Source organism: Eptesicus fuscus, chromosome 10 (assembly GCF_027574615.1).
Source record: "Eptesicus fuscus isolate TK198812 chromosome 10, DD_ASM_mEF_20220401, whole genome shotgun sequence".
NCBI lineage: Eukaryota > Metazoa > Chordata > Mammalia > Chiroptera > Vespertilionidae > Eptesicus > Eptesicus fuscus.
Window position 1 is genome coordinate 91,864,696 of NC_072482.1, and position 20,060 is coordinate 91,884,755.

At 47.6% G+C, this 20,060-nt stretch overlaps 2 protein-coding genes across 4 annotated transcripts in view; one reads left to right on the forward strand and one right to left on the reverse strand.

Moving 5' to 3' along the window:
* Nucleotides 1-12,420, forward strand: part of TIAM2 (TIAM Rac1 associated GEF 2) — an 84,187-nt gene extending 71,767 nt beyond the window's left edge. Inside the window, exons 17-25 of the mRNA XM_054722142.1 lie at nt 631-739; nt 3,249-3,428; nt 4,969-5,087; nt 6,052-6,160; nt 6,709-6,767; nt 7,393-7,498; nt 8,388-8,475; nt 9,122-9,276; nt 11,270-12,420. Of these exons, the coding sequence (XP_054578117.1) occupies nt 631-739; nt 3,249-3,428; nt 4,969-5,087; nt 6,052-6,160; nt 6,709-6,767; nt 7,393-7,498; nt 8,388-8,475; nt 9,122-9,276; nt 11,270-11,880 (1,536 nt within the window). The 3' untranslated portion in view covers nt 11,881-12,420. The remainder of the gene's footprint in view (nt 1-630; nt 740-3,248; nt 3,429-4,968; nt 5,088-6,051; nt 6,161-6,708; nt 6,768-7,392; nt 7,499-8,387; nt 8,476-9,121; nt 9,277-11,269) is intronic.
* Nucleotides 12,409-20,060, reverse strand: part of TFB1M (transcription factor B1, mitochondrial) — a 39,576-nt gene continuing 31,924 nt past the window's right edge. For 2 of the 3 annotated variants that reach the window (XM_054722138.1, XM_008154696.3), the window contains 2 exons: nt 14,956-15,083; nt 12,409-12,815 (listed from right to left, as the gene is read on the reverse strand). In XM_054722138.1, the coding sequence (XP_054578113.1) occupies nt 12,572-12,815; nt 14,956-15,083 (372 nt within the window). In that variant the 3' untranslated portion in view covers nt 12,409-12,571. The remainder of the gene's footprint in view (nt 12,816-14,955; nt 15,084-20,060) is intronic. The other variant, XM_054722139.1, reaches the window with a different exon arrangement.

Below are 20,060 nucleotides of genomic sequence, written 5' to 3' on the forward strand. Positions count from 1 at the left end.
GTGCCTTCATCACAGGTTCCCTCGGGCACGTGGGGACAGGAGACCCCATTTGTGTCCTGGAGTCGGTGCTCAGGTGGTTGGAAGTCTGCACAGCACGATCTGTGCCGGGTGCCTGGGTGCAGACAATCCACACCTTCACTCAGGTCACCTAAAGGGTGTGCAGGCGATGGCCTCTGACCCGGAGCACTCGCTGCGATTCCTCACCCGCATGGGAAACTGTGCTGACCTGCTCTCCTACGGAGGGAGCCCGTTCCAACATGCGCGCCGGGGCTGGCCGCAACCCCTGCAGGGAAGCAGACGGCATCACGCATCTGAGCGGAGCCGGCTTTGTTAACACGCCTCTCAGCCCTTCACATCCCCCCGTGTCAGCGGTGTTTTCCTAGAACTTTTTCGTGTCCTCTGATTGCACACCGCGCCCATGGGCTCCTCCACCGGCAAGTTTGCAAACTGCAGCTCTGCTAGGGGAACGCCCGGCTGTGCTGCGCTGGGGCAGTCCGGCTATTGCAGCGGCGCCTCCTCGAGGCATGAGTGCATGGTATCTGCAAGACAGGGCCCCGGAGACACCAAAGCAGTCACATGCCACAGACACCCACCAACCCATGTCTGACGGACTTCTCCATCCCTTTCTAGAAATTACTGTTTTCCCTGGGAGGCTCTTTCCTTTACTATGCCGACCACTTCAAGCTGTACAGCGGATTCTGTGCTAATCACATTAAAGTGCAGAAGGTTCTAGAGCGAGGTAAGTTACTCCTAACCTTTGAAGCTGTATTTTTTATATTTTTAGTTGTTAACAAAGAATAAATTTGTACCTAACAAGGAGGAATAAGTGCAATTTTAAGGGATCATGTTCCATTTTTTACCATGATGACATTAAAGGGAAATTTTATTTCAATCTATTGGTGAAAGTGAAAGTCCTGAGAGCAGAGATGTTGCTTTGCCACATGTCACTTTGCTGTGAAAATACATCTGAATTATTTTTCGCCAGATTCCTTGATCTAAAAACGTAGAACCATAAGCCCCTGGATGGGGATAGAAAATGTACAGCATTTTCTTCCTTCTTGTTAATCTTATTCTTAAGCCCGAGAAATCACTGCGAAACTCCACCATCAAGCTCACAAGAAGTGAGCAGAGTAAAATGAGCGCTTCTTTGGTAGAACTGGGGGAAAACCCACACTTGTTATAGCTCACCTTCTGCCACTGAAGTACCTTTCATCTCTCCACACTTTTGTCATCTCACTGGATCTTACTGGCTTCAATTTTTTAAGTGTGAGTAGACTGGGTAGTCAACCCTCATCGATCTTCCCTTTAGCCAACAACAACCATTACTCTGTGGATCTGACAGATGCCTGAGCTCTGGGCTCTGAACTGCAATGGGTCAGCTGGTGGGCACACGGCCAGCACATGGAGTGGGCAGGCCAGTCTGTGCAGCCTGGAAAGTGTATTCAAACATTTGATGACGACAATGACCTTCTTTGGTGGGGAGGTGTTGGGGGTGGTCTTTGTGCTGCAGTCAAACCTTGTATGCTCAACTTGAAGTTCAACTTATTCCTGTAACGCCCTAAACCAGAGTGCTGAACCGAGGCTCCTCTGTTACTGAGGGCTTCTTTCAGTCACTGCAGACCTCTCCAGGTGTGAGGTTAGTCTCAGATGTTTCCTCCCGCATTCTTTGGAATGCTCATTGCTGGGAGCAGAGACAAGAGGAGGAACCATCAGTGATGCAGACACAGGACTTCAAGCTCAAGGCTGTGAGCAGTAGTAACGCAGTCAAGAACACCAAACAAATGCAGGTCCTCAGGAGTGCGCTCTGCTCGGCTCCCGCAGTGGAAAACAGCTTGAGAGAACACATGTAATCCTATTTAGGTTCATCTGAACTGTCTCCAGGCTTTCACGTGTACTTGGAAATAAGATATGAACCTACCGAAGCTTGAACTGGGATAATGTCATAAATTTCCAGGATGAAATTGACTCCCCCAGCATTTGAATGCCTTCTTCAGAATTAAGGATGGCCTCCTGTGATTGTTCCCATTGTGATCTGTCACCTCTAGAAGCCAGTCAATCAGAGCGCCCCGCCATGACGGTGGCCCACGTTTGAGGAGGGTTCTATATTTGAACTTCATTAATTGTGTCAACAGGGTATTGGCAGCCGCGCTAAGTTCCAAGCTTCCTCTCTCTGAAATCAAATGCTGCTTAATGGCACTGTCAGAGAGGACCCCGAGTTTGCTGGTCAATGCTTCTTTCTCAAAACCAGGGGAAGGTGGACTTTAGGGTTTTTCCTGACACTGAGCGTTTCACCAGCTCCACTGGCTCAGCTCGGCCACTTGGTGTAGATCCAGAACTTCATCCGGTCCTAGAACAGGCTCAGGTGTAAAGGGAGCCCGGAGCGCTTCACGTTAACCAGACCCAGCCAAGATCTGTCTTCTCTAGTTCTCCACACAGAGACCCGGCTGCACTGGGATTTCCTCCCAGCCTACCAGTGGTCTGCTCAGTTCCTCCATCATGAAGAAGGGCCATCTCACCATCCACTGCACCTCACAGTCTCATTCAGAATGGTACCGCATCTCCTAAAAGGTGTAGACTTTGCCTTTGTAACAAAACTTGAAAGAAGGGTAGATCTTTATTCCAATTGGCTGAATTGCAAATAGCTGGTCAGCCAGTGCCTGCAGGTGGGAACAAAGCAGTAGTTGAATGCCCTCGGATTCCTGAGCACGCCCTTCACGACACTGGACTCACAGCGGAGAGGCAGTTCTCACTGCCCCCCTGTGGAAGCTTAGATTGCTCAGAGCTGGAGAGGTGAAGGCTGCAGGGCTTATCAACTTAAAGGATAAAAAGATACTGCGCTATGGATAATGCATTAAGTAACAGTTGGTGCTAGGACTGGAGAAGTACTGGTTTATTTTGCTATATGAATCTTTTGGGGAGCATGGCAACATTGTGTTGTGGCTTTAGGATTGTTGGAACTCACTCGTTAGGTTCCTGTGATAGTCTCTCACGGGTCAGTGTACCGTTTGGTGTGTGGCTGTGCTATTCTGATCGTGAGTAAGCTCCCTTTGCCCGCGGGAGCTGACACACTGTGATGCCGAATCCAGGCTGACAGCTGGGTGCCTGACCCTGACGCGATGGGGACCTTACTCAGGAGTGGCTTTAGGACTGTAGGCGTGCATGATCTGTAACTCCATAAAAACTGAATGAAGTAGAAGTGCAACCATCCCGCTGTGCTCTCTAAGAGTCTTTCATCCATGTGCTTGCAGCCAAAACGGACAACGCCTTCAAGGCCTTCCTGGATGCCCGGAACCCCACCAAGCAGCACTCGTCCACGCTGGAGTCCTACCTCATCAAGCCCGTGCAGAGGGTGCTCAAGTACCCCCTGCTGCTCAGGGAGCTGGTGTCCCTGACGGACCGCGACAGTGAGGAGCACTACCACCTGACAGGTGAGGACAGCGGGGCCGGCTGAGCCGACCAGTCCCCCCCCCCCCGTATATTAGAAAACATTGCTCAGGACTATGCCTGTTCATCTAGATGTAGTTTTAATATGTGGGAAAGTTAGATATATGGCCATCCCTTCAGATGGACAAAACATTTGGCAAAATGATCTCATTGGAGTAGCCCCAAGCTAATCTGGAGGGATGATTCCATTTTCATTTTTAAAAGAAGGTAATAAGCCCAGGGATGTGAAAGGGGTTAATTCAGGTCACTGGTGAGCAAACAACTATGAGAACGGAAAACCAGGCCTCCTTTCCGTCTCGGTGAAGTTCTGCGGCGGCCGCTGTTCACAGTGCTGCTGGTGGAATAGGCTGGGTGCGGCTCCACCTTGTGGATATCTCTGCGCAGAGCCTGCCTCAGACACCAAACTCCTAATGACAGATTATGCTTCAACGTGGATGCTGATGTGTCTTCTGTTGTCACCCGGCAAATCATCAGCCTGAGATACACTCTGTCCAGTACACAGAGCCCCTCAGTTTGATGGCAGCAGAGAATCCCTGAGAGGGAGACTGGGCTGGATTAGAGAGAAACAGGGATCATTCTCCACATATCAGAACCAGGAGGGCAGCTAAGCTACATGTAATAACCCCGTGGAGATGGAGAAACTCACTACATGTTACTGTCACTGAATAATACTAAACCCCGAGAAGAGTGTAACTTAAACTGGCCCTTTTACTATGACAAGCAGACTTTTACATCCTAAGTACCAAGGACAAAATATTTTTGTATGAAAATTAAATTGGACAAGTAAATGATACAAATTACGATTAGTGTTCCAAATACTGTATGTTCATTTCACATCAAGATCTTTAAAAGGATTGCTAAGAATACTGCCTCCCACAACTCCCTCCACGCTGTGTGAGGTGACCTGAAATTTTGAAGTTTGGCAAAAACATCTTGTCCCTCCACAGGCCGGTGTGAAAAGTTACAAATAAACACCACGCACAAGTGCAAACAATGTCTCTGGCAATTAAGCATTTACAGAGACATTTCTAAGTCCTTGTTAAAAACTATTATGGGTCACATTCCAGTAACTGATCTAGGAGAGGCAAAATTTTACAGGTGCCCTGTGGAAGTCTGGCTGAATACTTAACCCTTCTCTCTGCACCGCAGCTTTCTCATCTGTACAATGGGAAGATTACAGTTCCTAGTCATCAAGTCATTGTAGAGATTAAATGAGATGACGCACACCAATTACCTATCGTAGTACATGACAAACAGAAAGTGCTCCATAAATGGTAGCTATTATTGTTGATACTCTTTACTTCCTTTTTTATTTACTGCCTCATTTCAAAGAGAATTTGAGTCGGAAGATAATTCTGTTCATTATACTGACTGGATTATAATGGGCTATTTGAGTCAAACCTGATAGTACTGCTGTGAGAAGTGGCTTCGAATCCTGGCGTGAATCTTGAGCTTTTTCATTACTGCTGTCGGATAGGATTGGAGACAAACATTATAAAATAAATATGATTCCTTGTTTTGCAGAAGCGCTGAAAGCAATGGAGAAGGTAGCGAGCCACATCAATGAGATGCAGAAGATCTATGAGGATTATGGGACCGTGTTCGACCAGCTGGTAGCGGAGCAGAGCGGCACAGAGAGGGAGGTCAGTGGGACTTCTGCGTTCCGAGAGGCTTCACGCACCTGCTCCCTGGGTCTATGGGTGACCTTCAGACTAGGCCCCCCTGTTAGGGCTTTCCTGGAGGAGAAAATGCCTCAAGTTCTCATTTTGATCTTAATGCTCATAATAACCCAGCCACACGATTTAGGTATAAAGGTAACAAATTAATGACCCTGGTTTAAAAATGCAACCTTATGCACCAGAGAAAACAAGACAGGTCCCTGAGCTCTTCCTCCTTGTGGCATGAGGTCAGGACATCCCAGAGGTGGTGCCGACATGCTGAGAGAGCACGGGATGGACAGAGGAAGTGGGAGCCAGCACGTGGGGAGAACGGGGCCTGTTCTCTTTTCTTTTTTTAGCATGAAATATTGGGGGCACCTCCTTACTTACCAAGGTAGTTTAAGTGGAATCTGACAATGTCTATGTATATTTTTTCCAGCTGGATTACTAAATTTAGAATCTTGAGCTTTTCAAGTCTACATCTAAGGAGCAATGTGTTTTAAGCAGAAAAAGGCAAGAAGAGAAAACAGCTGCAGGTTAATTGTTTATTACAGTCAGTTTCAGCACTGGTACTTTCTGCTAGAGGCCGGGTGTCGTTGATGGCTTAGAGCTGTAACGGCACCAGGTCCGGGGCAATGCTAACACAGGCACCGTGGAGGGACCTTGTCGCTGTGCTCCAGAGGCATGTCTCAGCCACAGGTAGTATGTGCTTCAATTGAAGCGTGTGCCTCCACATTTGTCACTTCCCAACAGTTTGATGTAGGCATACCTAAATGGTGTGGCTGCTCCTATTGTCAACACTTCCACTACTTAAGGCCCCAAGTTTACAGGGATCTTAAAAACCAAACTGCATGTACTTGCATGTTAGCCATGACCACACCTATGTGATCCACTCCCCAACATGCACCTCCGTGGGGTTCCCACCCCGCCCGCCCCTCCTGTTTTCCAGGTGACAGAGCTTTCCATGGGGGAGCTTCTGCTGCACTCGCCCGTGGCCTGGCTGAATCCGTTTCTGTCTCTAGGAAAAGCCAGGAAGGACCTCGAGCTCACAGTATTTGGTAAGTAAACTAGGAGGCTGGCAATAATGAAGAACTCGCCAAACCCTCCCATTTCCAGAAGGGCTAGAATCACTGAGTTTTTTTGACTTAACTACCTAAAACTCCATTGCTCTGCACACCCGTGATCTTGTCCCGCCTGCTGCCCGGCTTAGAGGCTCTGAGTGCCACAGGAACAGGGCTCCGAGGCTATTCTGAGCCCTGCCGTCACTATCGTTTGCTGCACTTCAATGTCTTATTCTCCCTGAGCGCCGGCACAGTCGTGCATTCTCCCTGAGATGAGCGCCATGTCCTCAGGCTTCAATAAAACAAAGCGAGGTTTTTCTTTAAATGACAGCATCTACTTCAGACAATAGCTCTGAGATAAGCAGGCACTTCTGCACAACTCAAACATGACAGAAGGAAGTGCCATGTAGTCACTCACGGGCTGGCGTCCTTAGATCCTGGAGCTTCTACGTCTGAAGAGCTTTTTGTTCATTGAAACACTCAGCTCTAGTCCAACCTTGAAGTTTGTAGAAAATAATGGAAGCTTTCTCTTTTCTTTTCTTTAGTTTTTAAGAGAGCTGTCATATTGGTTTATAAAGAAAACTGCAAACTGAAAAAGAAATTGGTAAGACAAGAACTAGTTTTAATTAAAGCTACCATTTCACGGCTGTATTTTCCTATTAATGTTGAACCGAGAGGCCAGCTAAGAACCCAGGCATCATCAACTGATATTACTTATTCCCCGGGTAATGACCGAGTTTAATACTCAAGGTATTTCTTCTTCTCAAAAAGATTCTGTTTTAAAAGACACAAATACCCATGCTGGGCCTGCACAGAAAATCAGCTTTTATGTCCCTGAAAATGGTTTCCTCCATACACATGAGAGTCTGGTTTGTTTTCAGATGACCCTTACCTTGATTTAAAAAACAAACAAAACAAAACTAGCTGTGGATACTATAAGCCATCAACTCCCCATCAGCGTTAATGTGAAGACACGGAAGGCTTGGTTGTCATTCTTGCTTGGAAACCTAGAACTTTCTGCCCCCCAAACCATGACGCTGCCCTATCCCCGCCAGCTGTGAGCCCCTGAGCCCGGGGGGTAGCCTGAGCTGACTCATCCCTGCAGCCTGAGCACACACACTGCAGGGAGCCTGGCACCGGGGAGGGGAGGCTACGGCGATCACGCCGTGCACGCGTCCCCCTGGGCGAGAGCGAGCTCTGACACTTGACCGGGCACTTTCCTCTTGCAGCCCTCCAACTCCCGGCCTGCACACGGCTCTGCTGACTTGGACCCGTTTAAATTTCGCTGGCTGATCCCCATATCCGCACTTCAAGTCAGACTGGGGAACGCAGCAGGTAACTGTTTCCCGTGGTACACATGCCGAAGACACATGTTAGGAGACCTCCTTGGATTGTGGGATGAAAGATAGGAAGGAACCTTGGGGATAAGTTTTGATGTTTTATAGCAGGAAAATGAGGATGTTTCCTCATAGACTTCTGAAGGAAGGACGGACTGATGGGTGGCTCTTCTCAGCCAAATACCTTTCTCCACTATGTCCTTACTTCTACTATCAACACTCTTGAACCTAATAGCCTTGATACAACCAAATGTGTTAAAGGAACAAAGGTCCACCAACTTACATTTTTCCAAGTTTACATACGCCAGAAAATTCTTTAAGGTTAAGCTGCAGCACAAATGATGTAAAAACAAGAAAAAACCCTTCCACCTGTAAAACACTGAGATGCTTCCCGAGTAACCGTGTTCTGCTGACACAGCCCTGGTGTCTGCTGACACAGCCCCTGGGAGGAAAGGACCCGCAGGGTCAGGCGCGGGCCGCTCCAGGTCCCTGTGTAATTCCCGTCGGAGTGCTGACGCTGCCCAGAACACGACTCAACTCCTGGCCAGCCTTTCACCTCCAGCACCTGAGCCCCCCCTCCTCACTGCCCTTCGCAGAACGGGGTGGGAAGCAGGACCCGTGTAACCTCTTCCCCGGAGGAATGGAATCCAGGGATAGGGAGGAAGCACTGAAATGGGTTGAAAACTTCAGCAGGAAATGTGAAAAGTAACTAAAAAGTATTGAACTTTGTGTAAGTATTTGTGAAAGTCAGACAGAGTGAATCATGAGAGTCAGGTGGGAATAGTTGACATTTTAAGACGTGACTACATGATGAGTGTTAGAGCTCACAGGTGTTCTGAACAGGCCCTCTGGCAGGTGTAGCCTCAACTCTCTCGCCCTTTACCCAGGGACAGAAAACTCTTCCATCTGGGAGCTGATCCACACCAAGTCAGAAACAGAGGGGCGGCCGGAAACCGTCTTCCAGCTGTGCTGCAGGTAGGCCCCCCCACCCTTCCCCGCAGTGAGAGCCGCGGGAGTGAGATGGAGTGGGGCGCTCTTAACAAGGAGGGTTCCTTTCAGTGCCTCCTGAATTGGGGTGGCTTCAGGATCACAGCCCACACCACACTCCCCACAGGGCAGCGGTGGCCCTGGTATAGAACACACTGAATACAAACCTACCCAAATCCGCCTGAGCTGGTTTGGCTCAGTGGATAGAGCGTCCACCTAAGGACCAAAGGGTCCCGGGTTCGATTCTGGTCAAGGGCACATGCCTTGGTTGCAGGCTTGGGCCCTGGTCTGGGCTCGGGCAGGAGGCAACCCATCGATGTGTTTCTCGCACATCGATGCTTCTCTGTCTCTCCCTCTCTCTTCCATTCCCCCTAAAAATCAATGGAAAAATACCTTTGGGTGAGGATTAACAAAAAACAAAACAAACAAACAAAAAATACCCAAATCCTAGTGCTTCACCAACGTCAGTTCTCACTCCTTTGTAAGTGAGGAGACCAAGGCACAAGGAGGTTGGCGAGCGCCGTCAGTCTGTCCTGAGCGCGGCAATGTGCCACAGCAGGACGAGGGGACAGGGACGGAAGCGCGATGACACTGGACTCCAATGCTCTTTCTTCTCGCCATCCCCACCCCCCAGTGACAGTGAAAGCAAAACCAACATCGTCAAGGTGATCCGATCCATCCTGAGGGAGAACTTCAGGCGGCACATAAAGAGCGAACTCCCCCTGGAGAAAGCGTGCAAGGACCGCCTGGTGCCCCTCAAGAACCGCGTTCCTGTTTCGGCCAAATTAGGTGAGAACTCTGCCAGCCTCCCGTGTGTGCATGAAACTCTGAGCTTCTCTGAAAGGAGACGCGCTCTTACGATACAGGAGTATGTCATCACTTGTAAATTACCAGGGTGCGTGTCAGCCCTAAACCAGACACCCAAATACATGGGGGGGGGGGGGGGGAAGGGGCGCGGTCAGACGGCAGTGGTAACTTTGTTTCCTCTTAAGAAACCTGAACTTGCCTCTTGCTCCCACGCCTCCTTTTATAAAATACTAGTGGCCTGGTGCACAGATTCGTGAACACTGAAAGAAAATTAATTAGAAGAAATATTTTAATATCACTATTTGCCCTTTCTCTAAAATAGAAGTGTCGAAGATGAAAGAAAATTAGTAAAATGTATATGAAAATAATATATAAGTTGATTAATACATAAACAATAACAACATGATATAACAGCAAAGACATGATATAAAAACAACATTGATAAAGACAATGACTGATACATTGATTAAACTTATTCTAATATCTCCTGTATACCACATTAAGAGTAAAAACACTTTCAGAGTGCTTGACTGATTTCCCTTGCGATGAACTACTTACAACTTTAACGTCACACGCTCTTCAAACTCGGGAGAAAGCACCATATAACTGACCATGTCCAAAAACGGGTTCAGGTAGGAATATTCCCACTCTGTCTATAGAGTTTGTCCTTGTGATTTATTAATAGTCATCGCAAATGCTGGCATCACAGGAAACTGTCATCGAATTAATTTAAATGGGAGGCCAGTGTCAGATGGGGACAAATCAATTCTTGGAATCAGAACAACCTCTCCTTCCGCAGATCCTGTTAATACCTCAGCTTCGATTATGGCGCCAGTGAGAGCTTTATATGTATCGCACATGCGGGATTCAACGTTTATTTTTAAATTGCCAGTGTGCGTCATTGTACTGGCCGGTTGGTCAGACGGATGGTCACTTCGCCTTTTATATACATAGATAACCACCCCAACCCCAAACCTCCTCTTACCACCACCGACACGGCTACACTTACCATCTTATCTGCTTCTTCCACTGAGATGTACAGGAGTCCAGAGACTGAACTGCTCACCGCAGTATTTCTGGTGCTCGGAACACTGCAGGCATCTAGAAAGTCAGTACTTAATGCCTTAAGATCAGAAATCTAATTCCTCACTCTTATCCTATTAGAGCAGCAGGTAAACGTGCCAAATCACACTGCTCTCAACTTTCTGCCTATTTTTAAAATTTCAGCTTAAGTTTGTAGAATCTTCTTTCTGTAATAACTATTTTTTTTTTTTAATCTTTGATCGTGTTTTTACTCTTATAAAATGTCTTTCTTTTTGGGTCAGTGTGACTTTTCCAAATTTACTGTACATTTCCCAGTTTTTCTCTTACCAAAGTAAGCCATAGCCATCAGAAAGATGCTACTGTCTACAGAAACACAACTGGAGCTCCCTTCCTCCTGCAGCCCCAGAGAAATGAAATGCACACGCTAATAACTATTCACATGAAATCTCTGAAAGTTGGTTAGAAATTCCAGCAGACAGTTCTCATGAGAGGACATTTGTCTCCTTTTGGTGAAGCAGCCAGGGAAATAGGGTGAGAGGCAGACATAGAAATATGTGTGGTCTTGGCTATCAAATGACAAAGTGAGGTAGTGAAGAAAAGGAACCTAGATTTTGTAACATTTCAATGTATCCATTGGAAAAGTAGGAATCCTAGCCCTTAGTTTGTAGATTATTTTTCTATCTAAATAATTGAGCTCTGATAACTGGTCATCCCAAAATACTAAATCCTTCAACGTCAAATTTCCGATAAAATTTCCATACCTGCAGTATCTACGTGGATTTCTGCCCAAGTCCCAGGAAGCTTGGTAACTGAAGTGAGATGATAAAATCTCCAGTAATTAAGATGTTAAACCGTGTAACTTACAATGCAAAGCCACACGTCTGGTACCTGTTTCTCTGTCACAAGGGGGTGTGTGCTTCTCTCCTCGCAGCTTCATGCAGGTCCTTGAAAGTCCTCAGGAATTCCTCCAGCAGCGAGTGGCCGGGGGAGCCGGGCAAGGCCAGCTCGCTGGACTCCGACGACTGCAGCCTGAGCAGCAGCACGCAGAGCAGCGGCTGCCACCCGGCGGGGGGCGGGCAGGACACCCCGAAACACCCGCACACGGGCCTGACGGATTTTCCAGACAATCTCATCAAAGAGAGTGACATTCTGAGCGACGAGGATGAGGACTACCACCAGACCCTGAGGCAGGGCAGCCCCACCAAAGACATAGAGATTCAGTTCCAGAGACTGAGGATCTCCGAGGACCCAGACGCCCCCGCCGCGGAGCAGCAGCCGGGCTCGGCCGGCCGGCCACGAGGGGAGCAGCCCAAACTGGTCCGGGGACACTTCTGTGCCATTAAACGGAAAGCCAACAGCACCAAAAGGGAGAGGGGAACTCTGCTAAAGGCGCAGACGCGTCACCAGTCCCTTGACAGCCAACCTGAAAATGCCAACCTCGACCTCAACTCCGTGCTCGAGCGAGAATTCAGCGTCCAGAGCTTGACGTCGGTCGTCAGCGAGCAGTGCTTTTATGAGACGGAGCGCCCCGGGGACTCCTAGTGCAGCCTCCATCGGACGCGGACTAAAGTGCTCCTTTCACTTGTAAACTGGTGGTCAGGTGGACATTGCAGAAAAACTGAACTGTTCATTATTGGGTTTTGTGCAGTATACATTTTCCCACAAAATAGTTGTAAAGATTTAAGTTATTTTAATTTATTGTGGACCAGAAAACTAGATTCAACTGGTCAGAATCTGTAAAATACTTAGTTTATATCCCTTTTGAGCAGGTGTCAAAATGACTTAGAACCCTTAAAACTGCAGTCTAATTATTTTAATTTATGTGGGAAAAGGAGGGGAAGTTGTGATTAATAGCTTTTAAAAAAGGTCGTCTTTCTCCATCCTCTGGGCATTTACGTTGAGCTGTTAGTTTTTGCTTTATTTAAAGCAGATTTAAGTTATTTTAATGTGGGTTAGGGGCACAAGGTGCAGAAATTCCATTTCTGTAAGGTTGTAATAATAGATGCTGTTTATACTAAACATGTCATATCTATGCATATATATATATATATATTAAAAGAAAGCTTGTACTGTAACTTGATTATATTTATTTTTCTCTACCAATCTGTACAGTAAACGGGAAGAAAGTCACACCTGGTAACTGGTGTCTGTCGTTGTGTAGCCGTCAGAGTACGTGTGCGAGACCTCGGCCCGGGGAAACCACGCCGGGGAAGCCGCTGGCCCCGGAGCGCAGCTACAGACTGCGGCTCTCCCTGCCAGCCTCTCTGTCCTGACCGGCGTGTTTGCTGTTCTTGAGCTCTTCCCTGAAATTGTAGGCAAAGAGGTGTGGGTCTTCGTCGCACATCCTCCGGTACCCGTCACAGAGGCTCTTAAAGTGGGAGACGGAGAGCTGGCAGGGGCGGAGGGTGGGGTCCACATCTGCCCACTGCAGCAGCCGCCCCGTGCGTTCCAAGCGCTGGGCTTCCGGGAATAACATCCTGAGAGAGAACACCAGGGTTTTACTTGAGCCATGCCGCAAATCACAGTGCTTCCTTCCTCCCTCCTCTGACCATGCCCGGTGCTGAGAGGAGGCGGCGGCGGGGCTGGAGCCCAGGAGGGAACGCCAGCTCTACCCCGGGCAGCAGGACCACGCGGAGGCAGAGGCAGCCTGACCCGCAAGGCGTGCCCGCAGGGGAACGTGTTTTCGAAGCTCAATCAACACCTGCCTCTCTAAGGTGAGTGTGAAGTAACGTGTTCAGCTGCATTCTTAGAGAGGACTGTAAGTTTCATCTGCCTCAGTTTTTAATATGCAAGTTGTTTACTGTTGTGGGAGACATCATTAGTTCCGATTCTCTATCAGGTGAACATAGTTTTTGGAACATTCACCCCAAAAGAATGACCTTTTCTTGGCAAAGTTAGAACACAGTGGATGTGAAAATGCAAATCGTTATGTCCCCTCTTTAAGATGTGTTGAAGCATCTTTAAAACTGATGTGAGGTATACAGCTTGTATTTCACCCAACCGAGATCACGGTTTTAAAATGCATAGCAAGCCCTGGCCGGTTTGGCTCAGTGGATAGAGCGTTGGCCTGTGGACTGAAGGGTCCCGGGTTCGATTCCGGCAGAGGGCATGTACGTTGGTTGCGGGCACATCCCCAGTAGGGGGCGTGCAGGAGGCAGCTGATCGATGTTTCTCTCTCATCGATGTTTCTAACTCTCTATTCCTCTCCCTTTCTCTCTGCAAAAAAATCAGTAAGATACATTTTTAAAAAATAAAATGCATATCAAAACTGACGCTGAAATACTGTGAAGCTGCCCCTGGATTTTACTTTCTTTTCTCGAGTCCGAGGGCTCTGCAGGGCTCATGTCAAAGGGCTTGGGAGAGAGGCCTGAGCCCGCATGCAGAGGGGTAAGCACGGCGAACAAAGGCTCTGCGCTAAACAGAAATGGGCTTGCGTGCATACTTGATGACGCCATGTGGCTTGATACCACTCGTCATTAGGGAAATGCACACAGAACCACAATGTCGTCTCACAATGGACAGAATGGCTATTATCAAAAAGTCAAACAACAAGTGTTGGCACGGATGCAGAACAAGGAACGCTCGTGCACTGTTTGTAGTATTGCAACTGGTGCAGCCACGATGGAAAACAGTATGGAGGTGCCTCAAAAAATTAAAACAAAAACAAAAACTGTTCAAGCAATTCTACTTCTGGGTAATTAGCCAAATAAAACAAAAACACTAATTTGAAAAGATATATGCACCCCCATCCATGTTCATTTCAGCGTTATTTACAATAGCCAAGATTTGGAAACAACTCAGGTGTCCATTGATAGGTGAACAGATGAAAAAGATATGTAATGGAATAGTACTCGGCCATAAAAAAGAATGACATCTTACTATTTGCACCAGCATGGATGGCCCTAGAGGGTGTTATGATACGTGAAATAAGTCGGTCAGAAAAAGACAAATACCATTTGCTATCACTTATATGTGGAATCTAACAAAACGAACAGACACAGATAAGCTGGTGGCGGCCAGAGGGGAAGGTGGTGGGAGGATGGGTAAAAGGTGAAGGAGCATAGGAGGTGCAAAGGTGCAGATACGAAGTAAATCAGCCACAGGGAAGCCGTGTGCAGCACAGCAAATACCATCAGAGCATAGTAAAACTCGGCCTGCTGACAGACGGCTATTGGACTTGATGTGGTGATCAGAGTGTGAGGCATATAACGTCCAACCATTATGTAGAACACCTGGAACTAACATAATATTGTATGCCAACTATACTTAAAAACAACAACACCCACACATCTAGTGTCAGAAATGTTGAGTCAACAGTTCTGGTGGTCTTACTGCTGATAGAGAAATCACGACCTTCCCAGTACAGGGTCATTACAAACAGCGTGATTGTCAGTTTCAGGTTGTACTCAAGATCAAACCAAACCTAACCTGTCAGTGGCATCTGAGGCTGAGTCAAGGTTTCTGTTTTCCTCAGCGGCAAAGGTTGGTGCATCACAGGATTTGAACTGAGAGTACTATTTACAGCTTGAAGAATTACAAAAACCCAGTTCTGAATCTTTAAACAGTGACTGAGGATTTTGTAAGGTGTGCTACTGAAGGGAGAGAAAGGGCTCTTACCCAAGCCCTCGATGGCAGTATTTCCTCCGGAACTGGAACACGTTCTGAACGACTTTTTCCACCAGCTTGAAGGGCTGCTCTATCTTGGGCTGCGTCAGCGGCGTGAAGTGCACCACGCCCACGTCCACCTTCAAGGTAATAAGCAAACACACATCACTCTGCTGCACGCGTAGCATTGCAAGCAACGGGTCTCTGTGAAATGCAGGAGAAAGGTGTTCACACGTGGACCTCGGTTTCATCTTCTCTGGCAGGTAGGATGCTACATTTGCATCTGAGCTGAAATCAGTTGGCTGCATCATTTCTGTAATGACATCCACTAGACCTGTGCTTGACAATTCCTTAATTGTAAAATGCAGTTTTACAATGGCCTTTAGGATCAACCCAAATAATCATCCAAGCCAGTGGGCAGATAGCAGGTAGCATTACAGGATTTTACTTAGCTTCTGAATGAGAATAAGCTGCAGCAGCAGTTCTGACCATAAGACTGGGCGTCAAGACCCAGGGAGAAGGCAGACAGGCCCCCAAGGACCACTCGGCATCAAACTCCCCAGAAAGGGAATCAACTGTGACACCACTTACTCGGCACAGACACCATTAATCAGCTGGACGGAATTCATGAGTGTCGTCTGCACGGCCGCATGGCTATCTGACACCCACTTTAAATGCCCCTGGAGGCAGAGGCAGGAGCCACATAAAAAAGGAAACCAAAATGCCGCTGTTGCTGTGTCCAGCTGCTACCAGCTGTAGAGAGTATTTATCAGAGAATCAAACTTTTCAGGCATATCTGGTAAGAGAGTTACAGCGTGACTTATTCTACAAATGGACTCACTGTGATTCACACAAATATATTCAAAATAACAAAGGGAAAATATTGAAAGTACAGAGAGAAATGTGAGCCACGTACAAAAACGACTGACAAGAGACCATGACCTAGGAAATGGGAATTCTGCTCATAACTTGTGGAAGCGTTATCTCTAAGGACTTGTTAAATTTGCGACTTAGAACATCACACAGACTCTACAAAGGCTAAGAAAGTACAGCAGTTTATGAAGTGTGGGTGTACCACTGCTTTTCGAAAGGGATTCTATTTTTTAAATTTGAAGGGGTTATCTGGTTCTCTTAGGAGGACTTGCTTCTAAAGGATCTGGTGGCTACAAAATTCCTTAACACCGGCCTGTATTACAGAGGGTGGGGGACTGTTTTTGTTTTTAGGGTGGAGGACAAGCACTTTTGTTTTCAGGGTGGAGACTCTCTGGACAATAAAAACAAAGATGTGCCCAGCATCGGGTGGCTCAGATGGGCTTTCGGGGGAGCCAGTGTGTTTGTCCTGGGGGGCGGGGGTGCTGAGCTGCCCGTGGTAAGCTGACCCCCCAGGCCTTCCCTCCTGAGCGATCACTGCCCCGCCCCCGATGTTTTCGATGGGCGACAGCTGCTCCGGGAAGACTTTGCCGGTGGGTGCTGTGGCTGGAGAAGGCTGGTTCTGAGCGGTGGAGTGAAAACTGCCAGAGAAGGGGTCTGCACACTGAAGGTGTCCCCTAAATGTCCGCCAGCCTGCAGACTGTTTCAGTGAAGAGCATGCCCCTGGGCGGGACAGCAGTCACTCCACAGCGACATCAGCAGACAAGGTGACATGTTCTTACTAAGTTTAATACTTGTCAAATCGGGTTCTCTATGTTGCTTATTCCATTTCACCAATCCTAGTAACAGGTACTTCCTGCAGGAAATCAAGGGCTTTGATGAGAAGGCCAGGACTCTCCTTAGACCTTCACACAAATACCACAGCACAGCATCCAGGGGTCTCAGGGAGGTTTGCGCTCAATACAGAAAAAGTGTGTGTGTGGGGGGCGGGGGGGGGGGGGGGCGGGGGCGGCGGAGGGGGCTGAAGAGGACAAGGCATCCTGGAGGTGGCTTCAGGGTTTAGAGCAGGGGTGGGGAACGTCGGGCCCTCGGGCCGGGCCGTATGAGGCCCAAGAAATCATTAGCTCTGGCCCTGCCAAGGCAACTGCAGGTAGGACTCGAAATTCAATAAATCTAGGAGCGTTTTCCATAGCAACGTCAGTTTATATTAAGTGAATTATATTAAGCAAATGATGTTATAAATATCCAAATGGCCCTTGGCAGAAAAAAGGTTCCCCACCCCTGAGTAAACAGGAGGGCTCCCGCAGGCTGGGAAGAAAAGAGCATTTCTGGGGAAGGGAAGAGCAGGATCTCGGCTGGGAGAGTGGAAGCAACGGCCCAAGCCACACTGACCTGGAAACGTCACACCCTGCTCTGACGCTCTTTCCTCCTGCTCCTCTGGGGCAGAGAAGGGAGCCCAACTGTTCGGGAAGGTTCTAGATCTTCTCTAGACTTGCCCCACCCCATCACTCTAACTCTCCACGTCATTCCCTGGCACTCCGTCCCTACCTCTCCTCTGCCACCCTCTGTGACTCAACTCCCGCCCTCCTTTCAATCCAGTTCTTCCTCGTTACCACAGCCGGTTCTGAAAGGAAACCTAGTCACCAGGTGTTGTCCCACGCCTGCCCGTTTCCAGAGAAAAGACTCTTTTAGCAAAACAGGCGATAAATGTAAGCCTCACCTCACCTACACCACAAACTATGAAAACGCCAATGCTCAGGTACCATGAAGGCCGAACACACACGTACAGGGACAGATGCGTTCTCCTTCCTGTCAGACCCGCCACTTCCAGCTCCCGTGGGCTTAAACACTTGGCCTCATCTTTATTTGCCTGATTTTGTTCCTCTGAGATACAGTTGGTGCTTGCACATACAGAAAATGCCTAACATTTGAGATAACGTTCTAAAGTCCTGTGCAAATATAGCAAGCACCCCATGTAAACTGTAGCAGACTTCTAAAGTTTGAATTTGGTACCCAATTGGCTAATGGTATATTGTAACTTAAGAAAAAAGCCACTCATACTCAAATATAGTTACACTTAGTGGGGGCCCTGTAAACCTCACTGTGCAAAGGGCTCTTCCAGGAATGCGTCCTGCTTCTGTGGGAAATCACTACCACCCCGCCCCCCACAGCAAGCCTCAGAATTCCTTTGAATGAAGGAGCCCATTTTCTCTGAAACTACAGGAAAGCCACTTGGTAACCATGGTAACAGATACAAAAATGCTTTTTACTTATAATTGAATTCTTATTAAAAATGACAACTGGTTGTTTTTTTTCTTCCTGGATTTCAAGTCTATTAAAGGATTTGATTGCAAAAAGGAAGTCAGTACATAGGGAATAGATGCATTTACACTGAGTGGCCAGATTATTATGATCTCTGAACACATAATAATCTGGCCACTCAGTGTAGATCCTATATAATAAAAGGCTAATATGCAAATTGTCCCCTCGACCAGGAGTTAGACCAGTAGGCAGGCCGGCCAACCGCCCAAGTCCCCTCCCCCTGGCCAGGCTGGCCGGACGCCACCCATGCACAAATTCATGCAATCAAATCTTTTAATAGACTTAAAATCCAGGAAGAAAAAAAAAACAGTTGTGTGTGTGTAAATACACACACACACACACTGAGTGGCCAGATTATCATGCGTTCAGAGGTCATAATAATCTGGCCACTCAGTGTATAAATTCCAGTTCAATGTTGCCAGCCCTTTCCCAAACTCAGTCTCTCAGTGCACCAGTCTAGGTATGGCCTGGTTCCTGACTTACTAAAATTTCCAATTAAGGAATTTATAGTGAATTTAAGTATCTGCCTCTCAGATCCACTACAATGGTTCGGTGGACCACCTAGGACTCTGGAGTGGCCTGGGCCAAGAGGCAGGGATCAGGCTGGTAAAGAGAGCGGGTCCCAGGGAAGGAGGACGTGGAGGAGGGGCAGTGACGGAGAGCCGGACCCCAACTAGACGCATTCAGCCCACAATCTCAGATGCTACCAATAAATGACCGGGTTTTTAAAAAAAATGTCCTGCTCTTCAAAATAACGTACAAAGAGAACACAATGGTAAGGCCACACAAATACAACTTATGAGATTACATTGATCTGTCAGTGTCACCACAGTCCAAAGACAGGCTTAGTATTCTAAAATAGTGTGATGAAGACTTAGAAACAAGCCCTCAAGATCCTTCTCGTGAAGGCAAACAGGAGTAACAAAACGTTGTAAAAATAAGGTAATCGATAATAGAGCAAGTGGAAGTACCACCTATCAGCAGAAACCTGTATCGGACTTGCTACAGACACCATCAGAAACTAGATGGCCTCGTCAGACGTGTGAGGACACACAAAAACCCACGGATACTCATCTTCATTTTCACTGTTATCATCTCATTTACAAACTGCTGATTTTAAAAGTTAAGTCTTCACACTGATCTAAAACATTATATTAAATCTATAATGACCATAAAGAGAGAGGAAACAATGGACTAATTGTGTTCATCGCTGATAAACATTACTTTAAGTCAATCACTTTACATTTGTGGGACTATAACAGGAAATTTTTAAACTTATTCTGAACTACCATATTTTCAAGGTTGAACAGGAAGCAATTACAAAAAGGACTGGTTGTTTTGAAATCTGAACCCCAACTTCTCACTGGAATTAAGTGGGCAGCATTTTAAACGTACAGTGACCGGGCATCGTCCCAGACCAATGGAGTCAGAGCCACGGGCGAGGGGCTGGCTCCAGGCTGTTCCAAAGGTAGCTGAGGCTGGGAGGGCCGGTGAGCAGCACAGGCCAGTTACTGCCCTCCTCTCCAAATATTCAGGTAAGTTACCGATTCGTTCAGAAAGCAAAGCAAAGCAGAGCTTTTCTAAATATCCAGATTATCACTAAGAGAAACAAGCACTACGGCAAGCACTTGTAATTGTTTCTTAAAAACAGAAAACTGCAAACATTTTAAAGGAGAAAGGAGACTGCGGCGTCACCGGCCAGCTCCGCTGCAGCCACTCGCGTGGGTGAGAGGTGAACTTCACCTGTCCGGCGCAGAGATGGCAGGGCTCAGCTGCTCCACAGCGGAATGCCGGCCACCCAGGAAGAAGCGCCTCATTCTACCAGGACTTGGAAGTACATTCTCTTCCAAGTGGAGGCAGGGCAATGCCACGAGTGCAGGAGGACTTCCGATTTCACTGTGTTCTGGGCCTGACTCCCACTGCCA